At 47.0% G+C, this 27308-nt stretch overlaps 1 protein-coding gene across 1 annotated transcript in view; it reads left to right on the top strand.

Moving 5' to 3' along the window:
- The window catches only part of Znf831 (zinc finger protein 831), an 81104-nt gene extending 54201 nt beyond the window's left edge, over positions 1–26903 (top strand). Inside the window, 2 exon segments of the mRNA XM_090352584.1 lie at positions 23685–23839; positions 24599–26903. Of these exon segments, the coding sequence (XP_090208710.1) occupies positions 23685–23839; positions 24599–25399 (956 nt within the window). The 3' untranslated portion in view covers positions 25400–26903.
- Positions 26904–27308: the final 405 nt, after the last annotated feature.

Below are 27308 nucleotides of genomic sequence, written 5' to 3' on the forward strand. Positions count from 1 at the left end.
CACGGTTTGAAAAAGCCAAAAGAAAAATATGTTAACAACAACAACCACAACAATAATAAAAGCACCCACTGCTGCAAAGCAGAGAGAACCAGAGGGAACCAGCAGAGGCAGCCGAGGGGGCTCTGCCAAGGCGGCCAGCTTGGGTCTGAGGCCTGCCACCGGCTCTCCTGGGTGGGGACGGGCTCTGCTCGGCCTGAGTCTCCCTGTTGCTGATCAAACAGTAACCCAACGAACAGATGCATCCCTGGGTGATGAGAGGACGGAGAGATGGAGTAGATAGACGGCAGAGGGATAAATGGATAGATGGATAGATCAGTGGTGGATAGATGGGTAGACAGAATGTAGGATGATGTATAGATGATGGTATAGATAGAGGATGCAGAGATAGATGGGTAGATGTATTAGATAGGTAACAGATATAGATAGATGATAGATGGATGGTAGATGGATAGATGGTGGATGTATAGATAAATGGATGGATAAATGGATATAGATGGTTGAATGAAAGGAAGATAGATGATGGATGGGTAGATAGATAGATGGGTAGATGGATAGGTAGATGGATAGATGGGTAGATAGATGGATAGATGGATAGGTAGATGGATAGATGGGTAGATGGATACATGGGTAGATGGGTAGATGGATAGGTGGGTAGACGGATAGATAGATGGGTAGATGGATAGATGAGTAGATGGGTAGATGGATAGATGGATAGATGGGTAGGTAAATGTATAGATAGATGGGTAGGTGTATAGATTGATGGGCAGATGTATAGATAGATGGGTAGATGGATAGATGGGTAAATGGGTAGATGGATAGGTAGATGGGTAGATGAATAGATGGGTAGATAGATGGGTAGATGGATAGATAGATAGGTAGATGGATAGATAGATGGGTAGATGGATAGATGGGTAGATGGGTAGATGGATAGGTAGATGGATAGATGGATAGATGGGTAGATGGGTAGATAGATAGATGGGTAGATGGGTAGATGGGTAGATGGATGGGTAGATGGGTAGATGGATAGGTAGATAGGTAGATGGATAGATAGATGGGTAGATGGATAGATGGGTAGAAGAGTAGAAGGGTAGGTAGATGGGCAGATGGATAGATGGGTAGATGGGCAGATGGATAGATGGGTAGATGGGCAGATGGATAGATAGATGGGTAGATGGATAGATGGGTAGGTAGATAGATGGGTAGATGATGGATAGATAGATAGATAGATAGATGGGTACATAGATAGATGGGTAGATGGGTAGATGGATGGGTAGATGGATAGATGGATAGGTAGATAGGTAGATGGATAGATAGATGGGTAGATGGATAGATGGGTAGAAGAGTAGAAGGGTAGGTAGATGGGCAGATGGATAGATGGGTAGATGGGCAGATGGATAGATGGGTAGATGGGCAGATGGATAGATAGATGGGTAGATGGATAGATGGGTAGGTAGATAGATGGGTAGATGATGGATAGATAGATGGGTACATAGATGGATAGGTAGAGGGATAGATGGGTAGATGGATAGATGGATGGATGGATAGAAACCTTCAGGGTAATTGGATGTGGGTGAAGAGTACTTGTGTGGGAGACTGCAGGAGGGCACACTGAAAGCTTGGAAGTCCCCTGGGGATTTGGTGGCACTTGGAAGGGGGTCCTCCTCTTGTCACTGGAGATTCAGGTCCTGGCTTGATAGGTGTGTGTGTGTGTGTGTGTGTGTGTGTGTGTGTGTGTGTGTGTTCTGTTCCAACTATTCACCAACCCAGGTTCCTTGCAGCCTTGATACTGGAGAAACAGATGAAATCTCATCAGTGGCTTGGTGACATCTCCTTCTGGGGAGGCTTTTGGGATGCCATGGCACTGCACCAGAGAGCAGACCCTACTGGAGCTGCCTCGGCTGCTCAGTCCTAGCCCGGGCCTTGATTCCTCCAGATGGCCTGGTGTTCTGCTGTGTGCTCCATGTACCTGGGTGCTCATTCCGAATGGCCCAGTCAGACCCAGGTGAAGGGTCTCACTCACTCATGCACTCCTGCATTCAAAGACTACTTGCTGAGCACCTACTGTGTGTTAGCTGTTGTGTCTTGGGGAGAAAATCCAGGCCAACTCATGACATCCCCTCTGAGTGCTAAAATATTGAACCTTCAAAACCCCCCTCCCCAACGAGTTTGCAGAGAATACAAAATCAACCACCCACTGCAGTGATGACAGAAAGCCTCGTCAAGGAGACCACCAAAACCCCCGAGCCTGCATTTCCCCTGACCTTTGTTCAGATGGATTAAACAGACTGGGTTATTGAGTGTTAAAATTCTGCATGTTCATGGTTTAAGAGAGATTGGCGCTGTATGTTTTAATACAAAAGCAATTCCTCTCCTTTTAAAATTGCTTCCTGGGTTGGCCAGCTTAATTTTCTGTTGTTCACTCTGCAGGGTGGATGGCTTCATGCTGCTTCAATGAAGGCCAGGCTGAAATTTTCACTTCGTAATTTTTATCTTTTGTCCTTAATTTTAATTAATTTTGACTACTCCTTTATGTAACATTTTTTTGGAGACTCAGTGCATAAATACCATGTCTTGTTTTCAACTAAGGAATGGGAAACATTTTTAGATCGTTTTAAGTTGCTGAGAAATGCCCTTGGCCGGGCTGGCTCTGGTGGGCTTCCGGAAGGACTAAAGGTGGGGTATTGTTTTGTTTTGGGTGTTGTTTGTCTTCTTTGTCTCTCCTTGGATTTTCCACAGGTGGTTTAGCAGGGCTGAGTTTCTTGATGCTTCTGAGGACACGGGCATGTTTCTCCTTTGCCTCTCCTTTTGCCACTCAATAAATTTTTGCACTCACCAGGCAGTCATCTGTGCAGTTAGATAAGGAAGGAAGTGATGACTTCTTTATTAGGTCTCCACGAAGAATGGGGAACTAAATGAATCAATGTCTGCCGAAATGCCTCTCAGGCAAGCCTGGCTTCTTTCTTCAAAGTCATGACGTGTTTTTCAGATGCAGACACATTAGATGCTGTGGGGGGCCTGCAGGCCATGTCACTAGGTGACATCTGGAAATACATCTTTAGCCCCACCTCCAGGATGACCAGAAGGCTGGTGCAGGCCAACGGGCCCTTGGGGTACCACCTCGCTCTCTGGGGCAGAGGAGAGCTGGGGTGTAAGTGAAGGACAGGGCAGTTCTGGGTAACTCGGGACTAAAAGCCAACTCCGGAAGGTTTAAGCACCCATGTCTGCTCAGGTGACAATGAAGCCCGGTTCCTGCTGCTGGATTGGGGCTCCAGCCACGTCTTCAGCTGCCAGTCCTTACGTGGGAGCTGGCTGTTCTCCAGGATTACCTTCTCTTAGGCTTATCGATGGCTTTTGGTGGCCCCCACAGATGTGTGTACGTTCCTGCACAGACACACACGTGGACACATGGATACATACATCTGCACACACAGGAGCATGCACACGAATGCACACCCGCTCAGTGGCGCCTGCCGTGAGACCTGGGTTTAGTGAGGGAGGTTTGTGGTGTAGCTGCTCCTTAGTTAGGTGGGTGATGAGTGAGGTCGGCGTCTGGTGAGAAGGGGCATCTTGTGATGGGGTGTTGGGGCAGGAAGGAATAGGTGGGTACCTATGTCTGCCCTGGCTTCCTGAGAAGTGCCAAAGACAGGCAGAGCCAGTAACATGGTCTGGGCGTCTTGTGTCACTGTTCCATGGGGCTAGTGATGTGTGTGGCATCTACAGATGCCCAGCATCTGCTCCTCCTTCTCCTGGGAACCACATTGCCTCGCGCCCCACACACATGAAGAGGCCATAGTCTTTGCTTGTCTCGAAGATATAGCTAGATATCCCTTTTTGCCTTATGGAATTAGCTGGCTATACCTCTCCAGATTAGGTGGGGACAAACTTGGGGCTACATGTGCTCCCCAGCAGCCTGTGAGCTTCAGCTGAGGGCCAGCCCCCACCATTATCTTTTTTTTTTTTTTTGCTCCTCTTATTCCCTGCACACCTTCAGAAAGTAACTCTCAGAGGACCCTAGGGCATGGATTTGTTCACCAGGCCTGGTCACCAAGATTGTGAGGCCTGTGGGGTGACCCTGAGGGATGATTTCTAAAGATGCAGGTGGAATAGACACAGGCCTGCCTGCTCCCACCACGGAATTGATTAATCCAGTTGCCCGTGTCCCTTTAAATCAGCCATTACGTAAACTCAGAGTTGGGGACCATTATGTGTTCTGCTCACGCTGCACGACGCAGCTCTAGCTGAACTTAGAGCGTGCGTCTTTGAGAAGCCGTTGGCATCACACAGCCGCTGGCTTGACTCATCTAATAGGGCTTTCAGAGTGCGCCACTCCACTCTCCTGCCAGCTCATGGAGATTTAGTGCTTTCAGAGCCCAAGTACAATGCCATCGTAGGAATTCAGCCAGGCCCTAAGCACCCATTTCCACACAGTATTACGACAGTCACTTTCATTTCTCCGGTAGGTAGCTAGCCGCAATTTCCACAAAACAAACATGTTCCATTTTGCTTAAAAAAATTTTTTTTATAGCAGTCTTTAAGAGATTTGTTTACAGCTCCATCTAGGGCTTATAATTGTATCCCAAATGCCCGGAAATAATCACTACATTGACGTTAAAGGGCCCTCTTCTCCATCACCTTTTTCCAAACTGATTTTGTCAGATGAACCAGCATTGGCTGCATCCCAGCAAGCTAATGCATCTTTCTGAATGGCATTCTGTAAGTCACAATGAGAAGTGAGTGAGCTCATACTGGCAGGGGCTGTGCCCTGACCCTCCCATTGAAGATGGCAACGTCGGAAGTTGGAAACACATTTAATGCCCCTCATCTGGGGCACATCTTGGCTTAGCACTAGGTACCCTGCACAGTACCAGCTGTTTTGTCTTCCCATCTACCCTGGGGCTCAGCTTCCCGGGAGAAGATGGCGCACAGGGATAGAGTCCAGGGAGAGACACACATTCCATACCGGAAGTCCAGTTGCTCCTGACAGCAGATGACAGAAAAGTGGAAAACCCATGCAGCCGATAATGCTAACGTGGAAAGCACAGTTCACCGACAGACTTTCCTACAGATCCTGCTGCGGTTGCCAGCTCTTCGGGTCAGCTGGCAGACCACCTGATGTGAGCCAGGCTGGCTCGATCGCGTAACCATGAGAGTTAGTGAGGCAGCTGTGGGCAGAGTTGGCGGGGAGCTGGTGGGTTGAGCCCTGGTCCAGATAATTTGCAGATATGATGAAACGGTAAAGGTTCAGAATTTAGCAAATTAGCAGACATCAAACATTCGAGGTTGTAGAGTAGTTCGAGTGTTAGGAGGCAGGATAAGTGCGTGCATTCCCACTGGTACCTTACATCCCGTGTGCTGGTAGATGAGATGAGTTTGGTCTTCTCTCATTGAAAAATGGCAGTGGTTTGAGAAAGATAGATACATAAATTGGGCAGTGGTGGCTCACGGGAATCCTAGCTACTGAGGAAGCTGAGATCTGAGGACTGTGGAGACCAGACAAGGCAAGAAAGAAATCCATGGGACTCTTTCCTTCAATTAACCACCAAAAAGCCAGAAGCAGAGGTGTGGCTCAGTTGGTAGAGTGGCAGCCTTAAGCAAAAGCCAAGCTAATGAGATATGAGACCTTGAGTTCAAGCCCCAGTATCAGTACACACACACACACACACACACACACACACACACACACACACACACACACACAGAAAGGCACAGAAAGTTTCCTTCACAAGCAGCCATTGGGTATAAAGAGTTAAAGTCTCCTACAGCAGCTTCATGTTGCTCTGGGGACCTTCATTCTCCCTGTCTCAGTACTCTTCTTTCTTCACCATTAGTGTTCTCAATTTATAGGCTAGAAGGGCTGCTTCAGCTCCTGCCATTGGGTGTGCATTCCAGCCTATGGAAAAGAGAAAAAAAAAAAAAAGGAGAGGGTGCACACTGTCTCTGGAAGGGCATGAGTTAGAAAAGACACTCATTCTTTTCTTTTTCTTTTTTTTTTGTCAGTGTGGGACTTGAACTCTGGGCCTGGGTGTTGTCCCTGAACTCTTCAGCTCAAGGCTACCACCCTACCCCATAAGCCACAGTGTCACTTCCGGTTTTCTGGTGGTTAATTGGAGATAAGAGTCACGTGGATGTTGCTTTGAACCACGATCCTCAGATCTCAGCCTCCTGAGTAGCTAGGATTATAGGCGTGAGCCACGGCACCTGGCCATACTTGGGACTTTCTTTCTCCTGGCTTTGGCCAGAGTGGCTTTCCTGGTCCTGTGGCCACAAGGCCACAGGAAATGCCAGTGCTAGAGAGCGGCAGTGTATCTGGCTGCAGAGTGGCTGAGGATCTGGAACAAAGCTCAGAAGACGGCAGCTTTTGGGCTCCGTGTCCTGAATTAAGACATAGACAGGACCGCAAAAAGAACCCCCAAACCCCCGCCCTCTTCCTTCCGAAGGTGAGTCTTCGCACTGGTATTTACACAGAGCATGGGGTGACGCTCCGTCAAAGCTGCACCAAGGCAATCCGTTACCCCACGTCTAGGATACCTTTCCAGACAGCTGCAGCCACGGGTGTGTGGGGGGTGTGGGGGGTGTGGTGAGTGTGGTGTGTGGTGTGGTGGGTGGTATATGGGGTGTGTAGTATGTGTGGTGTGTGTGTGGTGTGTGGTGTTTTGTGAGTGTTGTGTGCTGTGTGCAGTGTGCTCAGGACATGGCTTCCCACCCCAGGGAGCATGAGCACCCTCCAAGATGGAGGTGAGGGTCAGGGAGCCCAGGGCACTGCAGAAGGAGGGGTCCCTGCCGAAGCCCAGCCCAAAGCTGGGACCCGCAGCCTTCTGTGCACAGAAGGCCAGTTCCCTTCACAGTGCTCATGGCGCCTTCACAGCGAAGCAGCGTTCAAGTAGGAGGAAGGAAAAAACCCTCTTGATGAATGCAAATTGGCATTAAACGGAGTTTTTAAATATGATTACAATCAGTGGAGAGCGGAGCGGAGCCGTGCCTCCTTGCTGCTCTGCCGTGGGGTGGGGTGGGGGGAGAGGCCTGCATGAAGGGGGCCTCACGTCATCCTTGAGACCCCTGAGTGGGTCCTGTGCCTGACGGGGGCCCCCAAACCCCCAGGGTCTGCACACTCATCCTCCAGAGGCGGCTGTGCAGAATGGACTGGTTTGGAGTTGGCCAGCTCCTGGAATGGGTGTTGCACCACAGCTTGTCCCCGGGCTTGGACAAGCGTGGCAGTGAGACCTACCCCTCAGGTTGTGGCTGAAGGGCTGGGGAAGGCCTGGAGGATGGAATGGGGGTGGGGGAGCACTCTGTCCTGGGTCTCAGCCTGGGGCTCGGCGCTTGTGGTAGCCACTGCTTCCATTTGGGAAGATGGAGGGGAGGCCGAGAGGCCCAGAGCGGGCGTGACTGGACTTCCATCCCGCAGCCTGGCCCCCGAGGCCAGCTCCTTACCGCCTCTGCTCAGAGGGGGCGGAATGGCCGTTGTCTTGACAACAGTCCTCTCTTGCTTCCTACTGCAGGCAGGAGACAGGATGTTTCTGGCTCAGTGTCTCCTCCAGAGACAGGCTTTGGCCTTCCAGCACTGTCATTGTGCCCTAGGGTCTCCTGTCTGATGGATTCACTGGGTCACAGGTGGTCTGGCCAGAATTCTGGGGAGCTCAGCCGGTTCCATTTCCTCCACTGGATAAAAAAGCCCCAAGAACAAACAAACTGACACCACACAGCAAAACCGCCTACCAGGAACCAGCCGTGGATCTGCGGTCCACGGTCTGTGTGTCTTCCCATCCCCACGACCTTGTCCCCACCCGGTCCCTCCGGGCTCACCAAGTGTATTTATCAGACTGAATCCATGGCTCTGCTGTATCCCAAATGCTTAATAGGAGTCCTAGACACAACTGGATGTGTGTGTGTGTGTGTGTGTGTGTGTGTGTGTGTGTGTGTGTGTGTGTGTCCACAACCCCATCCCACCTTCCAGAAAGGAACAAGAAAGAAGCCAACTCCTGTTCTGACTGCTGCCCCGACTCCGTATAGCTTTCCTTCTATGGGAAAAATACATTAACAGGTGGGGGACACCCTAGGTCAGCTGGGGGGGTCCAGACTGCAGGGGTACAGTGGCCCTGTGGGTAGGTTACGAGTACAGGCCTTGCTGCACCCCTTCTCCTGTCCTTTCTGCCCATTCCCAGTTGTTTTGTCCATTGCTGTTGGAATTTCTTCCTAGTAAGTGACAGATACCCTACACTGGATACCTGGGGAAGCGTCCAGGGCCACCTCCATGGGGTGACTCCATGGTCCTCACTTTCAACCCACTGTGAAGAGGAGAAAGTGGCCTTATGCGCAAGGAGCAACCTTTCAAGAGTGGCATTGTCCCAGTCCCAGGGCCAAAGGAGAACTTGGGAGCATCCGCAAGTTTTTCAAATTCAGCCATGTTTGTGAGACTCTCCAAGCAAATCCCCGCCCTTCCCCAGGTGAAAGGAGTGTGCTTAGCCCTTGAAGAACGCACAGGGCTCTCAGGCTGGCTCTCATTTCTAAAGGAACTTCTAGTTTTAGAAAGGTTTGATTTGTAGGAGAGCCAGCATGCTATTCCCACATGCTCTGCACCCATGTCCTCACTGTCAACACCTTCCAGGAGCAGAGTGGCTTTGAAGAAAAAGATTTGATGTTCACCTCTCGGCCTGGGTCTCAGCCGAACCCCCCCTGGAGGCAACTGCTTCTCAGAGCATCCTTCTTTCTGGCAGGGGTGGGAGGGCAACAGGTGTTCTGGTGTCACCACTGAAGTGGTTCTCACCCTTAGATGAGACTGGGGCACGGAGGAGGGGACCCGGAGGAGGGGACCCGGAGCTGCTCTCAGCCTAGTGGCCTGGGGCCCACCATCAATTTGCCATCATTTTTGATGCTGTCCTTCATCTTCTGGCTCATGTCCAACCACTTACCCTCAGCCACTCTGTTTCCTCCTTCAGATAAATTCTATGGTCAGCTTTGTTTCTCTGCTCTCTCCTCTGTCTCCTGGGGGTCCCCCTGTCACCTCACTCAAGTTTCTGGTGATGCATGGTCTAATTAGTATTTCTAAGGTGAAGTCAACATGGACCTTTACAGAGTCATGATGAGGGGCCAAGTTTACCACGGCCTTGACCCAAACTAAACCATTATTAGAACAATAAATTACGGTTACTTTCCTTGGCAATATTTGATTATAATCAGAATCCTTGCTGAGAAAATATTCCCTGATTCTCTAGTCAGAGGACCGATATTACCTATTAAAAAGGAAGAAGGAGGGGGGGGGAGGAGGAGGAGGAGGAGGAAGAAGAAGAAGAAGAAGAAGAAGGAGGAGGAGGAGGAGGAGGAGAAGGAGGAGGAGGAGGAGAAGAGGAAGAAGAAAGGAGGAGGAGGAGGAAGAAGAAAAGAGGAGGAGGAGGAAGAAGAGGTGGAGGAGGAGATGAGGAAGCAGAAGACAAGGAAGAATATGAAAAGAGGAGGAGGAGATGAGGAAGAGGAGGAGGAGGAAGAAGAGGAAGAGGAGGAGGAGGAGGAGGAGGAGGAGGAGGAACACACAGGGAACATGTCTGCACAGAGCCCCTATTAGAGATATTATTACTTGCTCTCCTGTCTCATGGACACTGTCGTCTCTCCCGGGAGTTATTGGCCAGTGTCACCTCTTGTCCTCACAGAACCATTGAGGTTGTGGAGCCCTTACAGGGTCCCCATGGCAAGTACAAGGCTGTCCCTGTGCAGAGCGGGATGGTGGACAGTCCTGGGGCTCCTATGTAGGGAGCGATATTGCTGATATAAACAGACTAAGGATTTTTTAAGGTAGGATTTTCGAAGGTTGTTTTTGCACGGTGACGTTAAAAACGGCTCCCACTGACAGGAAGTACATGGGGTCTCCATGTTTGTCCTGGCCATCTGGCAATCTGTCTGGTGGCCTTGTAAAGCCGTTCTTCCCCGGGTCCTCTCCAAGGTCTATCCCCACTCCCCCAAATGGTCCTTGTGGTTTACATTTCCCCCTTAGTGCCTAGAAGCAGCCCACAATCGAGAGCTGATCTGCCTCTAGTCCAGCCAGCTCGCCGTCGGGGCCAAACCTTCCATTTTGTCTTTCACCTATGTGCTTTTCTGTCTCTTTTGTGATGTCAAGGAGTTCTTTCCTTGCCAGGGCCAGGCCCCCCTTTCCACCTGGAGGCCTGTTTCTTACTAGCCCTGCCTTCCACTGATGGGCAAAGATGTTTCTGGTGGAAAAAACATCCAGTCCTGCCCTTTATCTGAAGTAGATGCCCGTGCCAAGTAGAATACGCTTTTGTTCCCTTCAAAAGATTTTTCTCCCCGTCCTCTGCCATTTTGAAGATCTTGGGGGAGAAGCTAGCAGCATAACAAACTTCTCATCTGGAAAATGTTCCCAAACCTGTAATCATTGAGTGTGGCTGCCCTGTGCAGAACTCCAGGACTTATGGCTACATAATGCCCCTTTTAAAGGTTATTATCTGCAGAGACTGCTCCTGCTCCTCTGTCCTCCAGCTCTCCCATTTATTAAGGCTAGCTCGTGTTTCTCACCCAGGAAGAACCTTCAAAATAATGAACTATACATAATAGTCTTTCCTGGTGGTGAGCAAAGTATTCGGGGAAGCAGATGGATTCTTGATGGAGAGGATGGAGCGAGTTGTCCCCCCCCGCCCATACACCTTTTTTCTTTTTCTTTTGTGCAGATGGACTAATAATCCTTCACAATAGCCTTTTTTTTGAAGGTTGTTTTCCATGGTAGTCTTTTAGAAAAACCTCAAGAAAGGACAGGAGGGCTGCAGGTGTGGTCTTCTGTGGAACTTGGCATCCTGTCTTTGCCTGTGAGGGTTACTGAGTCTCTCAGAGCCCTAAAAACTATTCCTTCTGAAAGCCTCGGGGTCTGTCCACACTTGGGGGTATTTGTGGGGTTCCGTTCTATGAAGATGCATCTAATGATAACAGACAAATGCAGTCGTGGGGCAGTGACCCCGCAGTGGTCAGCGTCTAGGGCTGGGTAGAGAAGGAGGCTGCCAGCCCACACTGGCCAACTGCAGACCACTGAGCCTCCCTCCCCTCCACTGTGACCTGGGGTGGTTCAGCAGGGAGAATCGGGCAGAACACATAAATGATTTGGTAAGCACAGATATGCCCTTCATGTGGCAAAAGACATATTTTTGTTGAAAATGATTCAGAATGAGCCTGAAATACAGAGGAACTGGACCCGGCTCCCTACCCCTTCATCCACCCCACACCTGTACATCCATCTCGTCCATCATCTATGTCTGTCGGTCTGTCTGTCTGTATCTATTACACCAAGAGGTTTCACTGTGATCTTTATATGCATGTCTATGATGTTCTTTGATCAAAGTCACACTGGTCCTTCATCCTTCTTTTTTTAAACCATTCTGGTGGGTTTCAGGAGGCCGTTTTTATCAATCAGTCCTTCTTCCGTTTTCCATCCCCCTCCCCTGTTCCCCCATGGATCAGTCACCTTTTACAATCACGGATTCTTTTTTAGTATGACGATAATTGTAGTTCTAGATGGAAAGCACGCAGCCTTTGTCTTTCTCAGCTTGCCTTGTTTCACTCAACATGGCACCATCTGTGTTTTGTGTGGTAGCCCTCCCCTAAGGCACCACAGAGAGACCGGGGCAGTCACCCTTTCTGGAAGCTTCTCCCTGTGTGCCTCCACACTTGAAAATTCAAGTCCAGTTTTGCCCCTTCATCTTGACCTGTGTGGGGCTTTCTGTCCACGTGTTTGTACCAGGTTCGTCATTGTTCTGCCAGTGGTGGGAAGCCACAATTGTGTTCCTTCTCTTCAAAGCTATGATGTGAAATTGGTGAGGATTGGGGCATCAAAGCCCCACCTCTGGCTTCACCCCCACCCCAGAAGCTGCCATCAGCCTGCTCTGTCTTATAGATAGGGTACATTTCTAAAGCTTATTCTTTTCTCTCTCTTTTTTTTTTTGTCTATCGTGGGGCTTGAACTCTGGGCCTGGGCGCTGTCCCTGAGCTCTTCAGCTCAAGGACACACAATGCCACTTCCCATTTTCTAGTGCTTTAATTGGAGATAAGAGTCTCACGGACTTTAGGGCCCAGGCTGGCTTTGAACCTCAATCCTCAGATCTTAGCCTCCTGAGTAGCTAGGATTACAGGCATGAACCACCATACCGGCTAGGATAAAGCCTATTCTAAATGGTATTGTCTACATCATGTTAGCTCATCCCACTGCTTTCTCTTCCATCCTTCCACCCCCTTGTATTTATTAGTCTGGGTATGGATTTCTTTCCCTGGAGAACTTTCCCAATAATGAAACATTCTCCACAGTTACGCCCTGTGAGCACAGGGCTGGAGAGGGCGCTGCGGGGACCGTGGAAAGCCTTGTTGTTTTCAGGAGGGGGAAGTCTTAGAGGGAAAAATAGGCAAGTAATTTCTCAAAAGGGAAGTTCTGAAGGTTGTTTCTTGCACAGAGAGTTGGAAACAAGCAAGCACCCAGGCATTATGATTACGTCCCTGTCCCTGGTCTCCTGGAATGTTTGGGTTCTTGGCTCCTTGCACATTCCTCCCCCAAACTTCACATCAACCCCAGTAATCTTCACGAGTGGCCAGATTGAGCACATCAGCCCGAACCCCTACTCCCTGCTTCTATGCTTCGATAGAAGCCCCTGGCATTTGCTTGTGATTTTCCTAGCAGCCTCCACAGTGATGAAGTCCACAGTTTTGTCTCAGAGCCATTGTGTGGCGTTGATCCCGTGGGCACGGAAGCTGCCCATTCGCTTTCTGATTTGCATTTCATAATAACATGTTGGGAATGATAAATCAGGAGGATTTGTTAAATGAAGTTGCAATGACAATGGCTTCCTGTTGGGCTCTCTGGTCCCATCCCCTCTTTATTGTAGCTGGACAGACTTGACTCACTTCCGCCTTTCTGTGAATGTTTCGGAGCTGACTCTGAGATTTCAGGGAGGAAAGCACATCTGCTCAGCTACTGCTGTCAGACGAAGTCCGAGGCTGTCATTTCCACCCCTGCTCAGGAGAAGAGTCTGGAGGGTGCCTGAGAGCGTCTAGATTGTCTTCCAATACTTCTAGGAAGTATGTGTGCATGCCTGTGTATATATGAGTGTGTGTGAGTGTGTGCACGTGTGTGTGTGTGCGTGTTTGCTCTTCTATTTTTTGCACAACCCGAGAGCGCCTGTGTATCATCTGTGCAGAACTCTGTGGCTCAGAAGGGATTGGCCTTCTTCACATTCTTCCCCAGGCAGAACTTTCTGGGTGCACACTGTTGTTTACATTCTTCTACAGACAAGAGTTAGAGGCGGCCTTCCATTTTCTGCTACCTCCTAGATTTCTTCTTCTTCCTCCCCCTCCTTCTCTTCCTCCTCTTCCTCCTCCTCCTGCTCCTCCTGCTCTTCCTCTTCCTCTTCCTCTTCTTCCTCTTCTTCTTCTTCTTCTTCTTCTTCTTCTTCTTCTTCTTCTTCTTCTTCTTCTTCTTCCTCTTCTCCTTCTCCTCCTTCTTCTTCTTCTTCTTCTTTTTCTTCTTCTATTTCTCTCTATTACCTTAGAATTACAAACCATATTGCTTTTGTGAGTGGTCAACTAGAAATCTTCAGGGAAGATGGGAGCCTCCGGGGCGATTTCTAGGTGGTTCTCAGATGTCAATTGTTGTTCCGAAAAAGGAAAGGAAAGAAAGGAAAGGAAAAAAAAATCTGGGTGGTTAAGTTAATCTCTAAAGTTTCCTCCTTTTTCTCTCCTCCTTTTTTCCTGGGTTTTGAACTAAGGATCTTTTAGGGGCCAGGCGGGTACTCCACCCTGAGCCCTTGCTTTCACTGGTTATCTGTGAGGTGGAGGCCTCACTTGCGGCTCAGGCACACCTATTTTAGGTTTTCCACCATGGCTGGATGGCTGGCACTTGCCACCACGTCCAGCTTCATGGAGTGTCACGCACGTCTCCCACATAGTGAGGACGGCAGGTGTTTACCCTCTCACCTGGCTGTTACTCAAGGAGTCTCACGAGGCCCTTTTTCCCCCAGCCTCCAACCTCGATCCTCACTGTCTCAGCCTCTCAAGTTGCTGGGATTACAGGGGCGAGTCACCAGTGCCCAGTTTCTATTTCTTCTTTTTGATCATTCCTTTTTCGTGATCTGTTTGTGATCTTCCCTCCACTTTCAGGGCAGAACTTTTGGGTCTGTGAGAGCAATGGAACTTTTAAATTTCTAGTGAATTTTAACCAGACTGATTTCCATTGAAGGAGAGCCACAGGAGGCTGTTCTGAGTCCAACAGAGAGTGTTTGAAGTAAGAAAGCCCTCTGATTCCAGTTTCATGTCATAAAAGACTGAATTTCTAAAGCTGGTGTGAGCACAAAAGAGTGACTTGGGAGACTTCTGGGAGAATCGGTCCATGTCCTCTTCTCTTTACTCTTTCCCTTCATGCTTGTCTCAGCTTCCACACTACATGCGCCCAGGTAGTTCAAGTCCCCACGTTCCTTTCATAGAAGGGCTGAGCTAACTTTTGATGTTTCGTTCTCTGCTTTGGTCTGAAAGAATTCACTACTGGCCCCCTTTATTATTTCCTACTGGAATCCATAGAAACGACATAGAAGCTTTTGCTGAGAAAAATGCCCTTGAGTTGCTCATGGTAGATTCTCAGATTCTCAAGAGCTCTTTCTTCGTCACTGGAAAGATGAAGCCATGTCAAAAACATTTCAATTGCCCCTACCATGCATCCAGTTGACTGTCTTTCATAATTAAGACAACTACACTTAGAAAGGAAATCAGACTGCATTTAATCTCCAGTAAATTTGGAGGGGAACAACTTTAAAGAGTGTGTTAGCAACTTTTATTTATGTTTCCCCCTTTCTCCTGGTCTCTTCGCTGTTGAATAGCATTTAAAAGATGCTATTGAATTCTGTTCCTGGATGAGGCTTTACAAGACTGAAAGATTTCAGATCACCTCTTCTGCTGCTGTTGTTTAGAAGAAATATCCCAGTGGACAAGTTTTCAACCTTCCAAACTCTTGCCTTTTCCCTAAGACATGGAAAATAAAGAGAGAATGAAACTGGAGAGCTGGAGTGAGACTACAAACCAACAGGTTCTGTGGAAATTGAATGACTCTAAATTCAACATGGTAGGCAGGCAGCACTGAACCCGCCTTGTCCCTCGTTTTCTTGCTAACTTACATTCTATAGTCTGAAATTTTGATTTGCTTGTAGACTTCGAATCCCTCTCCACATTTATCTTTGCACAGAGATGGGCCTGGAATGTTTGTTGTTGATGGTGTTAATTTCTTCTTAAGGTGATTAGAAAAAACCAGAATGGATGAGGCCAATTCTGATATTATCTTTCATGTCTCCATTTCTAGTTTGACGAAAGTCCCTTTTCCCCTTCTCAGAATTAATGAGGAAATGAAGGCTGGAATGGCAAATCTTCCTCCTGCGCTATTATCATTGAAATGGATCAATTTTTCCTTTTTAAGGATGCAAGTATGGACGAAAAATGAACTCTCCCCAAACCTCAATTATATTTCGACAAATGGACTATCATTTACAGACTCAATTACTAATGAGAAGTATTGGAAATAATGATTCAAAGACTGGATCTTCCTGATTTCCATCTTGGCATTGGAGATTTCAAATGATATTTTCAATAATTGTATTTATTTTTGTCTGTACATCTCTTCTCTTTCTCCCTAAATTTCAGGTGATCTGGTCCTAAGCTTGAACTTAAAGATTGATTTTGAACATGCCTTTACACATTTTTCAGGAAGAGAGAGAGAGAGAAAAAAAGAAGTCTCCAAAAGAGAAAGCTTAAATTGATTGCCTTGCATCAAAGTAATAGAAAAAGAACTGAGTTCCACCATGAAAAATGTTTCTAGAATAAAATGTATGATTACTACAAGGAGACAAACCTGCAGAAAATCACATTAGGGGAGAGAAATATCCTGTTATGTAGCCATTTTGACTAATGTAGATTTTTACTTTTTTTTTTCCTACTCCTGCACACACATCCCCTGAGTGCCTGGGGCGGTGGAGGGAGGCTGGGTGTCCCTGTTGCCTCTCCGACATAGTCCTGCAAGGTGACATTTCAGCCATTTCTCCCACTGTCCACTTTGGACACTGACTGGATTAGGTGTTCTTGTGTGATTCCCAGCCCGTTTCCTTGTGGCATTTACCACAATACTGATTATCATATAATTATATCCTAATTTTCTTCTCTTTAGCTAAGAGTACACTACATCAACTCTGTAGAAATGTGCTCCTTAAATTATTAGCAACAAACCTGTATTTAATTCCAAGAGAGGCAGGGTGAGGTCAGAGTGGAGCAGGAAGCTCTGCTGTTCTTTCTCCTTGCCTCATGTGCTTTCCTTTGCATGGAATCTCTTGGTTTGAGTTCCATACATAGCTAAGCTTTTAAGTGACTAAAGGATTTTATCTGGGTTCCTCCTCCCCCTTTCCTGACTGTCATAATTTGGGGAAAATTCCTCTGAGGCCAAAGTTACACAGCAGCTGTCTTTCTTTGATGAAAAAAAATTGAAAAGCAAAAGGAACTGCTCTGACAGGTACTATTGGAGGTGAAAGGTTTACCTAATTGTGTGTCAGAGGTTGCAGAGCTGAGCGCTCTGTGAGGATGATATGCCATTCACTGAAATCAATTGGAGGAGAATTTCTCCTTCTTCTTGTCCTTTGGGTTTCTGTGCCCTGAGGAGACAGCTCTGTGGCAGCGGGGTGCCCTGTGGCATTTCTGGTGTCCCATTCTCCATCACAAATCACCTCAATATGTTTTGCCAAGAAGAAACAAAATGGCAGCTTGAACCCCAGGGCTGCTTCCCCATTTCTCTGACTAGAGCTAATGGCTCTGTCCCATTATTTTTCCTGTCAGAATTAATGGGAAGCTCTTCTTTTCCTAAAGCCATCAGTTCAGTAATATTGCTTACAGAACTGCTGAAACAGGGTAACACCTCCTTCTAGGGTGTAAATCTTCAGGAATGACGAGCCAATTGCTTAAACACATCAATTATATTCCAAAGCTGAACTTTTCTCTCTACAGTTTTCATTGAGTTAAGAAAGTTTGAAATTAATGATCCATAAAGTAGATTTTCTTGATTTAATTTTAGTACTAAAGCATTCAAATAATATTAGCATTTTTTCCCTTCATTTAGTCTCCTTTCTTATCCACCGTCTTCTCCTGTCTTTCTTTTAGAGCATTCTCTTATTGTCTGGGCATGATTGAAGTTCTGACTTACCCTAAGATTTTAAGCATACTTTTCCACTACTGAAAAAAATGTAGGGGGCTGGGAGAAAATGGTAAGTGAAGTGTTCTCAAATTGATTGCCTTTCATCAAAGAAAGAGAACAGAAATGAGAACCATCGAGAAAAGTGGTTTCTGAAAAAAAAAAAGAGATTCAGATGATTACTCCAAAGGGGGCAAAGTTCCTAAAAAAATCTCCAAAATGGTAGTACAAAAATACTCTGTTTGTTTAGAGACAGAAAACATATATATTTTTCTCTTTGCATTGTAGACTTCTCAGGTTTGCTGTGCTTGAGAAACTAAAAACTCCAGATCCTGGCAGGCAAGGAAGGACTTGTCTCTCCATCAGCCATTGGTTCTGATTTACGACAACAGCCTGACTTAGCCTTCAGTACTGTCCAGACACAACTGGGCATAAGTTGGGGCTTTCATTGTCTTTGTTCTGAACTCTAGAACCAGCATCACCAGTTGCCTTTTCTTTCCCTGGCAACTGAAGAAGCAACTCCATGTCTGTCACAATGAAGACAGTAACATCCATATATCAAGGGAAAGCCATGTTCCTTTCCCTAGAGGCCACCAGAGTTAGGTTGGTATGCACCCTTCTACACCTTTGTCCAGGCGCATATAAATGTAGACCTTTTTGCTGCTGTTGTTGTTGCTTGTCTTAACACAAAAGGATTCTACAATAGGTACTCATCTGTAATTCTTTGCTCCTTAATATATCTTGTACAAAATGGAGGCACACCTGTACTCACCTCCCCCTCCAAGAGAAGATGAAATATATAAATATATATACATTATATATACATATATATGCCCAACTGCATCCATTTCTCAAGAGTGATTGCTTGATCAGTGACTTTTCACTTTGTAAAATATCCCTTCCATTACACACTACCAAATCAGTTTTCAAAGACAATCCACTCACTCTCCCAACAACAATGGTAAAGAGTACTTGGTTATTGTAGCTGGTTGGTTGCTTTTACGAGGGGGAACTTTGCCTCAGGAAAGGCAGCACAGCCTCGGCGGGGAAGCACTCTCATCATTGCTGAGCGCCTCTGAATTTCCCAGGCTCACCCACTGGCCTGGACTGGCCAACTTCAGCTCCCAGAAACCTTGGCTAAGCCCAGTATGGCTGTCTTGAAAATTGGTTGTCACTGTTTAAAGACATACCCCCCCACCCCTGGTGGGGTGTGCTTCCTCTTGACAGCCTCCCTCAGGTAAGTTAGAGACCAACTAAGCCGGGCCTCTCAGCCTGGTATCTGGGGGCTCTGAGGCCTGGTACTTCCTCATTGGTCTGACTGGGTTTACCCACATTCTGGGAAACCAAGAACATTCTCCCAGCCTCCTGACTATCCCTGCTCACCACGCTCTCAGCCAGGACCACCGGAAATGCCCCCACTTCTGGTGGAGAACCTCTAGATTTTTTTTCCTAACAAACTCACCAAACACATTCCCTCAGTAAATTTTGGGATCAATGTTCCTATTGTTATCATTTCATCGATGAGGGAACATTTTGAATTCTGTTCCCGACCAGCCTTTAAGTCACTGCAACATTTCAAACCAGCCCCACATTTATTGAGCTGAAAATCCCTGAGAAGATAAAGCGATCAAAACAACAGCCTTTTCATCTGAGAACAAGGATGTGGGCAAAGTGTGATTATAGGTGGTTCTAAGGTAAAAGCTTTACCTAATTACACACACACACACACACACACACACACACACACACACACACACATACACAGAGATGACACAATTTTCTATGAACTGGGAAAGAGCACTGGAAGAAGGCCCTGGTACAGTGCTGGGCTCTGCTTTTGTTCCATGCAGTTTTCTTCATCGAGGTCTTTTGTTTGCTCTTGCAGGCCTGGGACAACTGGTTTACTGCTGGGCCTGTGCTCCCCAATTCCTGCTTTGTCAGACTCTGCTCCAGCGGCATTTGTGACATGGGAGCCAGGCAGGAGTCTGCTGACAAGATATCCTCCATCTCTCCAATGACCTCCCTGCATTCTTCCCATTAGAGTTAATGGAGAAGCATTCTTACTTTCCCTAAAGCTATTAGTTAAGTTACCGTGCTCTGAACTTGCTGAAACCGAATAAATTCTCCTTCATTCTGGGCTGTAAATCTTGAGGAACCATGAGACTCTCTTCCAGGTATATTGATTATGTCCTCCCGCATAGACAATTCTCATCAGCCACCAGAAGACTTCCAAAACAATGATACATAAAGCAGATCATCCATCTCAGCGATGGCATTTCTTTTTTATCCCCACCCTCCCTTAACCTTCTTCAAGTTCAGAATCTTATTTGGACTCTGTATTTTATGGGTCTGCTCTTGTTATCTGGATATGATAAAAAAAACTTTGTTTCGCTTAAAGGAAGGTTTTACACATCGTATTGCCTCAGATATAGTTTAGGTGAAGAATGTTTGGGAGAGAGGGCTCTAGTCCTGCTTGCTTTCCATCTAAGAAGGAGAGAGGAGATGAGAAACACTAAGAAAAGTGGCAGCAGAAAGAACAGATTTCCTCATGATTACGTGGAGGCAAACGTTCAAAAGATTCCATTAGGATGGCTCACTTATCCAGGCTTTCCTGGATAAATGTGCTTTATGCTCTTCTCGCAGGTCCTTCCAGGCTTGTGGAATGAAAGTCTACATTTTGCTACTCAACACTGCTTGTTTCCTGACCCTTTGCCACCCTCTCTCTCTGTGACCCTTTGTAGACATATGGATTTTTCTAAAGAGATTACAGCCAAAAAGGATGCTAAGCCCGTACTCACCAACACACTTCCTGTCAAACAACCACTGAAGTTACATGTACAATACAGACCTGAAGAAAACAGGTTGGGCAAATAGATGAATGGGGATTCCATTTATGACTAATGGAAAGGTCTAGTGATGGCTCGGGAAGGGTGATTTTTAACTCTTTCCTACAGAGCGAGGTTATTCAGGATGCTGTCTCTGACTCTGGGCACCTTCTTGCATCTCCTTTCATAGTTCACCACATTTTCTTGGTGAATTTTTTGTGCCATTATTCACTTATTGCTCCTTATTAGACAGCAACCTCCAGAAAGAAACAGCCATTTTTACCAATGAACCAACTACATTTAGCTCGGCTGTCTCGCCTAGACTTTCTCTCCCTCCCTCCCTCCCTCCCTCTCTCCCTTCCTCCTTCCCTCCCTCCTTTCTTCCCTCCCTTCCTTCTTTCCTTTTGCTTTCTTTCTGTGTTGGTTCTGGGGGATTGAACTCAGGGCCTTTATGTTCTTGCTTGGCTTTTTTCACTCAATGCTGGCATTCTAGTCTTGAGCCACATCTCCATTTCTGAATTTTATTGTTTTACTGGTAATTGGAGAGAAGAGGCTCGTAAACTTTTCTTACTCAGGCTGGCTTTGAACCTTGATCCTCAGATCTTAGACTTCTGAGTAGTTAGGAGAGCCACCAGCACCTGGCTTAGTGCGGTTCTCATGCTCAGCCTTCACGTAACTCTGATTTAATAATAATGGCTCAAGGATGGGCTCAAAATATACCCTTAAAAATCCAAATCAACCAGACTCGGTAAATATCTGAATGAGTAAGCTAATCACTGTCCCTACGAGGGTTTTTGAAAGGTCTGCCTACCTTTTTTTTTTTTAAAGCAATGGCAAATGTTCAGTGCTAGCACCTTGAGTATTCTGTAGTGTCAGGGTTACTTCTGAACGATTTCAGCTCAAATCAGTAGACTGAGAGAAGACTCCCATTACCTTGTTTGGGGCTTGCAAGGAAGGCTAGTGGAAACACACTTTTCCAACTTATATTTTAGTGTCTGTAGACTTCATATTAATGGAGTTTGGGCTTGTATTTGGAGAAAGAACTGTTTCAAATGACTTACATTTTTCAGATAATGATGGCTGAGTAATACATTTATTAGCATTTTAATAAGGCTTAGAAATTAGACAGCCGGAAGCGGGGTTGGCATTAAAGGTGTCTAGAGTTCTGTTGGTTCCTCTTGTTTCTTCACATCATTTTCTTTTTAATTATTTCCCAGTTTCCTATAGCCTTTCAAGAGGGCTACATTTACAATTGCTGCAACCATTTAAGCAGTCTCCTCTACCCATCGTGGCATGGCAATTATTTCTGAGAGGAATTATTAAAAACACAGCCTTTAATCAGGAAGAGAACAGCACGGCTGAGAGTTGTGATGAGAGACGGCATCGCTATTAAGATTCCTGTAATTGTAGAAGAGCAGTCAGATTTCCAAAGCTTGCATGAAGATGCTGGAATCTGTCATTTCTAAGTGCGTAGGGAGTGATGCTGATGCCGGAACAGACTCACATTCGGGGCTTTAAAATTTGACCATGGCACGCCTTAGCTTTTTGAAAAGGGCCATTTATTTCAAAGCAAGTTAGCATCCTGCTTCAATAATTCAAATTAGTTTAACACACTTCAGTGGCATTATTTGGGCATTTTTCACAATTATTCCAGATAACTCACTTTTCTCTGTAGACTGTAGGGTGGAAAACAAATTGAATCAATGGCTTTGCTCCATCTTCTCTATGGATGAGCCGGAAGTTAGTGGTCAGATGTGCATATGACCTTTTCTGCTTAAGCTTAAAAACCCAAACAACCTGTTGGGAAGACATTTAGCCAATCTGATTATTTTCTCTATACTAATCGGGTTTCCTTCTTCATTGAATTGAATGAATTGCCTGGCTGTTTTTGCCACCATGGGGCAGAGCTTAATTCTCTCAGGAAGAGCGCTTGTGCTTGGTGAATGAGCAGACCACAGAACATGATCAGCCTGCTTATTTCCTGATGATTTTTCATGGGTGAAAAGGAAAGTTTAGCTGAATCCCCCCACTTTCTCCACTGCTCTGGTCAAGTTGTAGCTGGCTCCCAGTGGGGCTTCCTTGGTGTGGTGATCCTGTAACTGGGGGAGTGAGCCTGTGGCCGACGATATAGTGAACCTGCAATGGATGGTGGAGTGAGCCTGGGACGGCTAGTGTACTGACGCTAGAAGGGATGGTGCCCTGAGACTCTGACTGGCATTTCCCCCTCTGCTGCTGGTTCTGTGCAGGTCATCCTCGGGGGAAGGAGCAGCACACAGCCTTAACGAGGGGAGGGCAGACCCACTGACACCGTCCATCTCTCCCGGGAGTGTGCGGGAGAATTCTAACTCACAGCTCCGGTCCTTACAAGACCCATGTGGCCCCATGAATCCTGCACCCCTCACTTTCCCTTTACTTCTTTGGTCACGACTCTCTTCCACGCTGGCCTTAGCTCCTGGCTCCTTCTAACCCCAGGGTCTCTGTGCTCACAATTCCTTCAGCTGGAACATCTTTTCTGCATCGGGTCTTCCTCATTGGATGGTCTCATTTCTGCAACCACATTTTCTGAGGGGTCTCCCCCTCCTTTAAAAGCAGGAAAAATAACACATAAAACGTTTCACAGCTTACGGCATGAGCGTTTCAGACTCTCAAGAGAGATATTTGTAAGGAAATGAAATGAAATTTTAGGCAATTGGGAAAGATATTGAGGAACAATTTTAGCAATAAGTGTGCAGAAAGCTAAGTAAAAGAAAAAATAATTATGACCTCCAGAAAATCAGTTTGGGCAAGAAAGGCAATGTACCCATAATGCACTCATGGCCTAGTGGCATGAGGTAAAATGAACTTTGAGCATTCACGGAACAAGGCCTGGTGTCAGGATCACAAGACTGGTGCATGGGACATGCAAGGGCAGGTGACAGTCAGCATGGGAGGCAGCTGGGGGAAGAGAGGCGAGCCTTTACCTCTGTGATGAGCCAGAGGCAAGGCCAGGGACTGAACCCAAATGGATAAGCAGACATGCTCTAGTAGGAATGAGAGAGGTAAATACCAACCGAATCCAAAGAGGGAAGGCCGGTGGGCAGTGGGGGCTGGACTTCGTAAGACGTGGAAAGGGTTGACTTTTCCAAACTCTGGGTAATTTTAATTTAAAACTAGGTCACATTTCTAAGTAGTTTCCATGCTTTGTTCATTGACACAGACTGTCTGGAATGTTTTTCATAGTTCAGCTTATGATAGAATCTGCCTTCTCTGTAATGCTGAAGTCCTTTGGATTTGTTTCCTGTGTCCCTGCCAGCAAATCGAATGAGGAGAGGGAAAAAGGGAAGGCAGGGGTGGCTGTTTATGGTTGTAGGCAACATCTCCTCGTACCTCAAAATCCCCCTTATCCCTGCAAGTGGTGGTCACCATAGCAAAAAAAAACAAAAGAGAGCATCACAAATGCTGGCCTCCTTCTTTGCTGCCTAGAGCTCCAATGAAGACCTTAATGTGTGATCTCTAGGGGGTGAGAAAATGTAAATCAATGTAAAATTAACATAGGCATGACCAAGAAAATGACTCTGTCCAAACAGAGGCCACGTGGCAGGCCACTTGCCTGCCATAACCTCCTGGGATTTATTCCTTGTGATTTTTGTCATCCTTGATGTCCACAAACATGACCTCTCTTCCAGGGCTGAATCTGCAAGGAGACTCACCTGAGGCAGAACTGCAGCTTGGCTATGGGACTGAAGAGAGGAAGGAGGAGGACTGCAGATTGCTCCCAGAAGCCTTCGCTCCCAGTGAAAGCGCAAGGATTGCCCGAGAGGTGGACAGCCTAAGTGGAAAGGTGGGAATTAGTGGCCGAGAGCTGGCTCTACCTGTCCAGGATCTAGATTAATGTTTTCCTTTCCCGTTGTCACTGTTCATAGAGCCATAGAGTATGAAGGGTTGCCTACCAATGCTTCCCAGCATAAACACACAATCTACTTGGTCAAAACATTTCTGAAATGTTTTGTCCTGAAAAATGGGGCGACTTTGGCTGTGAAACTGTTGGGATGATTTCTGATGGCCTTTTGGAACTCTAAAGTAAGTGACTAATTCCTACCTGGAGAGATGTATCGCTCCATCTCCGCATTACTGCCATGCGCAGTCACCCCCCAGGTGGTTGTCAAGTCATGGATGAAGAATCTCCAAAGCGCCAGTGCAGACCATTCTTTGAAAAATGTGAATCTGAAGACACTTCAATGCATAGCACTCTGTAATTATATCCTTGTTTTTTTGAACAGAAGTAACTGAGAATAGAAAGTAACTGAGAATAGGATTGGTTGGATAATGGAGGTGTTTATTTCTAACAAAGTCAGATCAAAACACATCGCATGCTCGGCAACCTATTTTGTACCAAGGAGAAGCTTAACTCGAGTGAACGCACCAATTAGTTATTCCTGGAAACTCGCTGAGGCGCCCTGTTGAAGTTCACTCTGGGTTAAGAACCATGGTGTCTCCAGCCCTGCTTTTCACCGAAGATCACAGTTCTGGCCACAGTTTTCTTTGTACCAATTAACCCTCCTCCCCTCCCTCTTTTGTTTTCCTCTGTATTTTGTGGCAGGATATTTCTCCATCGGCCCGTGAGCGTGGAGCCTCTTCTCACTTGGACATGGCTGATATTTCAGGATTGTCTGTGCAAACCCCTACTGGCTTGGCCCCAGGGAAGGCCGATGCTCTGTTCCGGGATGAAGCTCTTGACTTTGCACCACTGCCATCCCAGGACCAAGACCCCACAGCTCCCAGTCCACATCTTTCCTTCGATGCTGAGGAGTCTGCTTCCTGGGTGTCCCCAGGCCCTGTTCCCTACCAGGCTGCTGCCATCTCTGTGGCCACTGTTGGAATTCCCCTGGGGGCTCAGGGTGCAGACGTGCAAGACCACAACCCAGCTGTAGAAGGGGCTCAGCCACAGAGCTCCCGGAACAGACGAGCCACAGCCGAGGCCACAGCACGGACCCTTTGGACAGAAACACCTTCATCTGGACAAAGGATTGTGGGTGTGGCTCCATGGGGGTCACGTAGGAACAGGAATCTTGAGACGCCAGCTTCAGGACTGGGTTCAGTGAGTTCACAAGAGGAAGGGAGACACCAGACAGATTTTCCTTCCAATGTCTGGTACAGGTGTGGGGAAACAGCCACCCCCTGCCCTGCTGCAGGGCAGGGCAATGAGAAATGTCAGTCACCGGGACCGGATGCTCCAAGGGGCTGTGTGGCTCCTCCTAGCCTGGGGCAGCCCTTAGAATTCCCCGAAGCTCCTTCTCCATCCATCAGGAAGAGGAGTTTGGAAGGGATGAGGAGGCAGACTCGGGTAGAGCTTAGCGACACCAGCAGTGATGATGAAGACCGACTGGTCATAGAGCTATGACCCGTCCAGAGGAAGATGGCGTCTATGCCTAGGTCATAGAGCTATGACCCTTCCAGAGAGACGGCGTCTATGCCTAGGGCTGTTGGCAGTTTACAAGCAAATGCTGTAAGTTTGACAGAAGTACCAGACTTTATTTTAAAATAGCAACAACAACAACAACAACAACAAAACAATTCCTGTAGGCCAGGACAGCCATTTGGGGTTCTTATCAAGCCAACTCCAAGGAATACCAAACCCCAGATCAGCCTTCCCCATTGCTCTGGTGCAGGTGGGCACAGGCTAGAGTAGATCCACATACTCGAAGCTGCAGCCTCAGGGTCAGCCTGCAAGTCGGCTCACTTCTGCCTCCCTCCAATCAAACGGCCACAGTCCACTGTGGACTGCTTGTCTGTGGGGCCTCGTTGTTAGTCAGGACAGCCGACTTCTCTGTTAGGACACTGGTCAAGCAATGGAAGCACGCACAGTTCTCATACCTGGTGCCTTTTCTGTGACACCCGAGCCCGTCCATTCTTCTAGCTCTTGCAAAGGAACGCTGTGTTAAAAAGTCAACAGAACTGTCTCTCTGTAATGAGTCATATTTTTTGAGGGGGAAAAATCCACTTCTTTTCCTCAGATTCTCTTTGTCATATTGTGCTCTGAGCAATTTCAATTAGAGGGTTACATTTTAGTAATCTGTGCAGCTTCAGTTGATGCCTGCGCCTTGTGACGGGAGCCTTTTAGATTTCTTCCAGAAGCTTCAAGGATACAAAACTAATTGGAGTTTTGACGCTGTTTTACATCTCAGTAATTTTATTTTGGGGGCTTGGTGTTACTTTGCTGTCAAATTAAATCAGCCTCTGTATTGTGTAAGTCAGAACAGCACAGATAAAATTCCCAGTATTCCAAGCCAGTGCACCTCTGTGCCGAGAAAAGAACAGACCGACGTCAGCCATCCCGCTGAGCAGAGCCTTCTCCCTCTCCTTAAATGAGATAGGAGAAAACTTAAAGAGGTTTACACTGCTGCATTTCAATAACATTTTCTACTTGCTTTTAGTATGATTTTGTACAATCTGAAATTTATAGCCGAGCACTTCTGGCTTAACTTTGATGTAGTGCTGTTCATATGAGATCTTGTACTTCAAAAGCAAGGAAGAGACCCAAGGCACACCACACATCCCAGTCCACCAAATATGATCCGGTTTCAAGCACCTTCACCGGAATTGCCTCAGCTTAGTGTTCCTCATACAAACCTTCAGTGCAAGTCCAGCTTTTCCTTAGCCTGGGCTGGGCCTAGGGTCGTTTCCCACATAGTCCTTGATAACTACACGACTGCAAGCCCAGCCAAGAACACACAGAGAGAGGCAGACGGGATGTTAGATGTGAACAAGCCAACCCATAGCGACAGCGATCAACTCCCTTTATGCACCCTGTCTCACTGATGAGAAAGGCAGGGTAGCAAAGCCGTCTGAGCCCTGACAGAACGGGAGAGGAAGTCCTGGCTGTGTCTTTAGCTGGGAGAGCTTGGGGGGAGAGAATTAGACAAGATGAGCCAAATGTGTCTTCCGCTTCCGATCCTGGTGAGAGTCGATGCTAAAGTAACCTCCGTTGCCTTTCACACATGGGTTCTGTGACTTGATGCTTTTTTTTTTTAAGGAAGCCAAGGTTGCAGAAGCCCTGATTTCTATTCTCAAATTAAAATTGGGCCAGGATCTTGAGGAACTAAAGCACACATACCTTCGGTGAATTACTCTGAGGAACACGGGAGCTTACAGAAGCTCTGATTTCTCACCAGAGTTCCAGATTGGTGTTTTGTTTGGTTTTGTTGGAGGGATGCATTCTGCCTGCTTAGAAATGTTAGCTCATAGTTTAAAGATTGAAAAGCATACCCAGAATAGTGTGTGTGTGTGTGTGTGTGTGTGTGTGTGTGTGT

The sequence above is a fragment of the Megascapheus bottae genome, chromosome 18, assembly GCF_031878675.1.
Source record: "Megascapheus bottae isolate mThoBot1 chromosome 18, mThoBot2.hap1, whole genome shotgun sequence".
Classification (NCBI taxonomy): domain Eukaryota; kingdom Metazoa; phylum Chordata; class Mammalia; order Rodentia; family Geomyidae; genus Megascapheus; species Megascapheus bottae.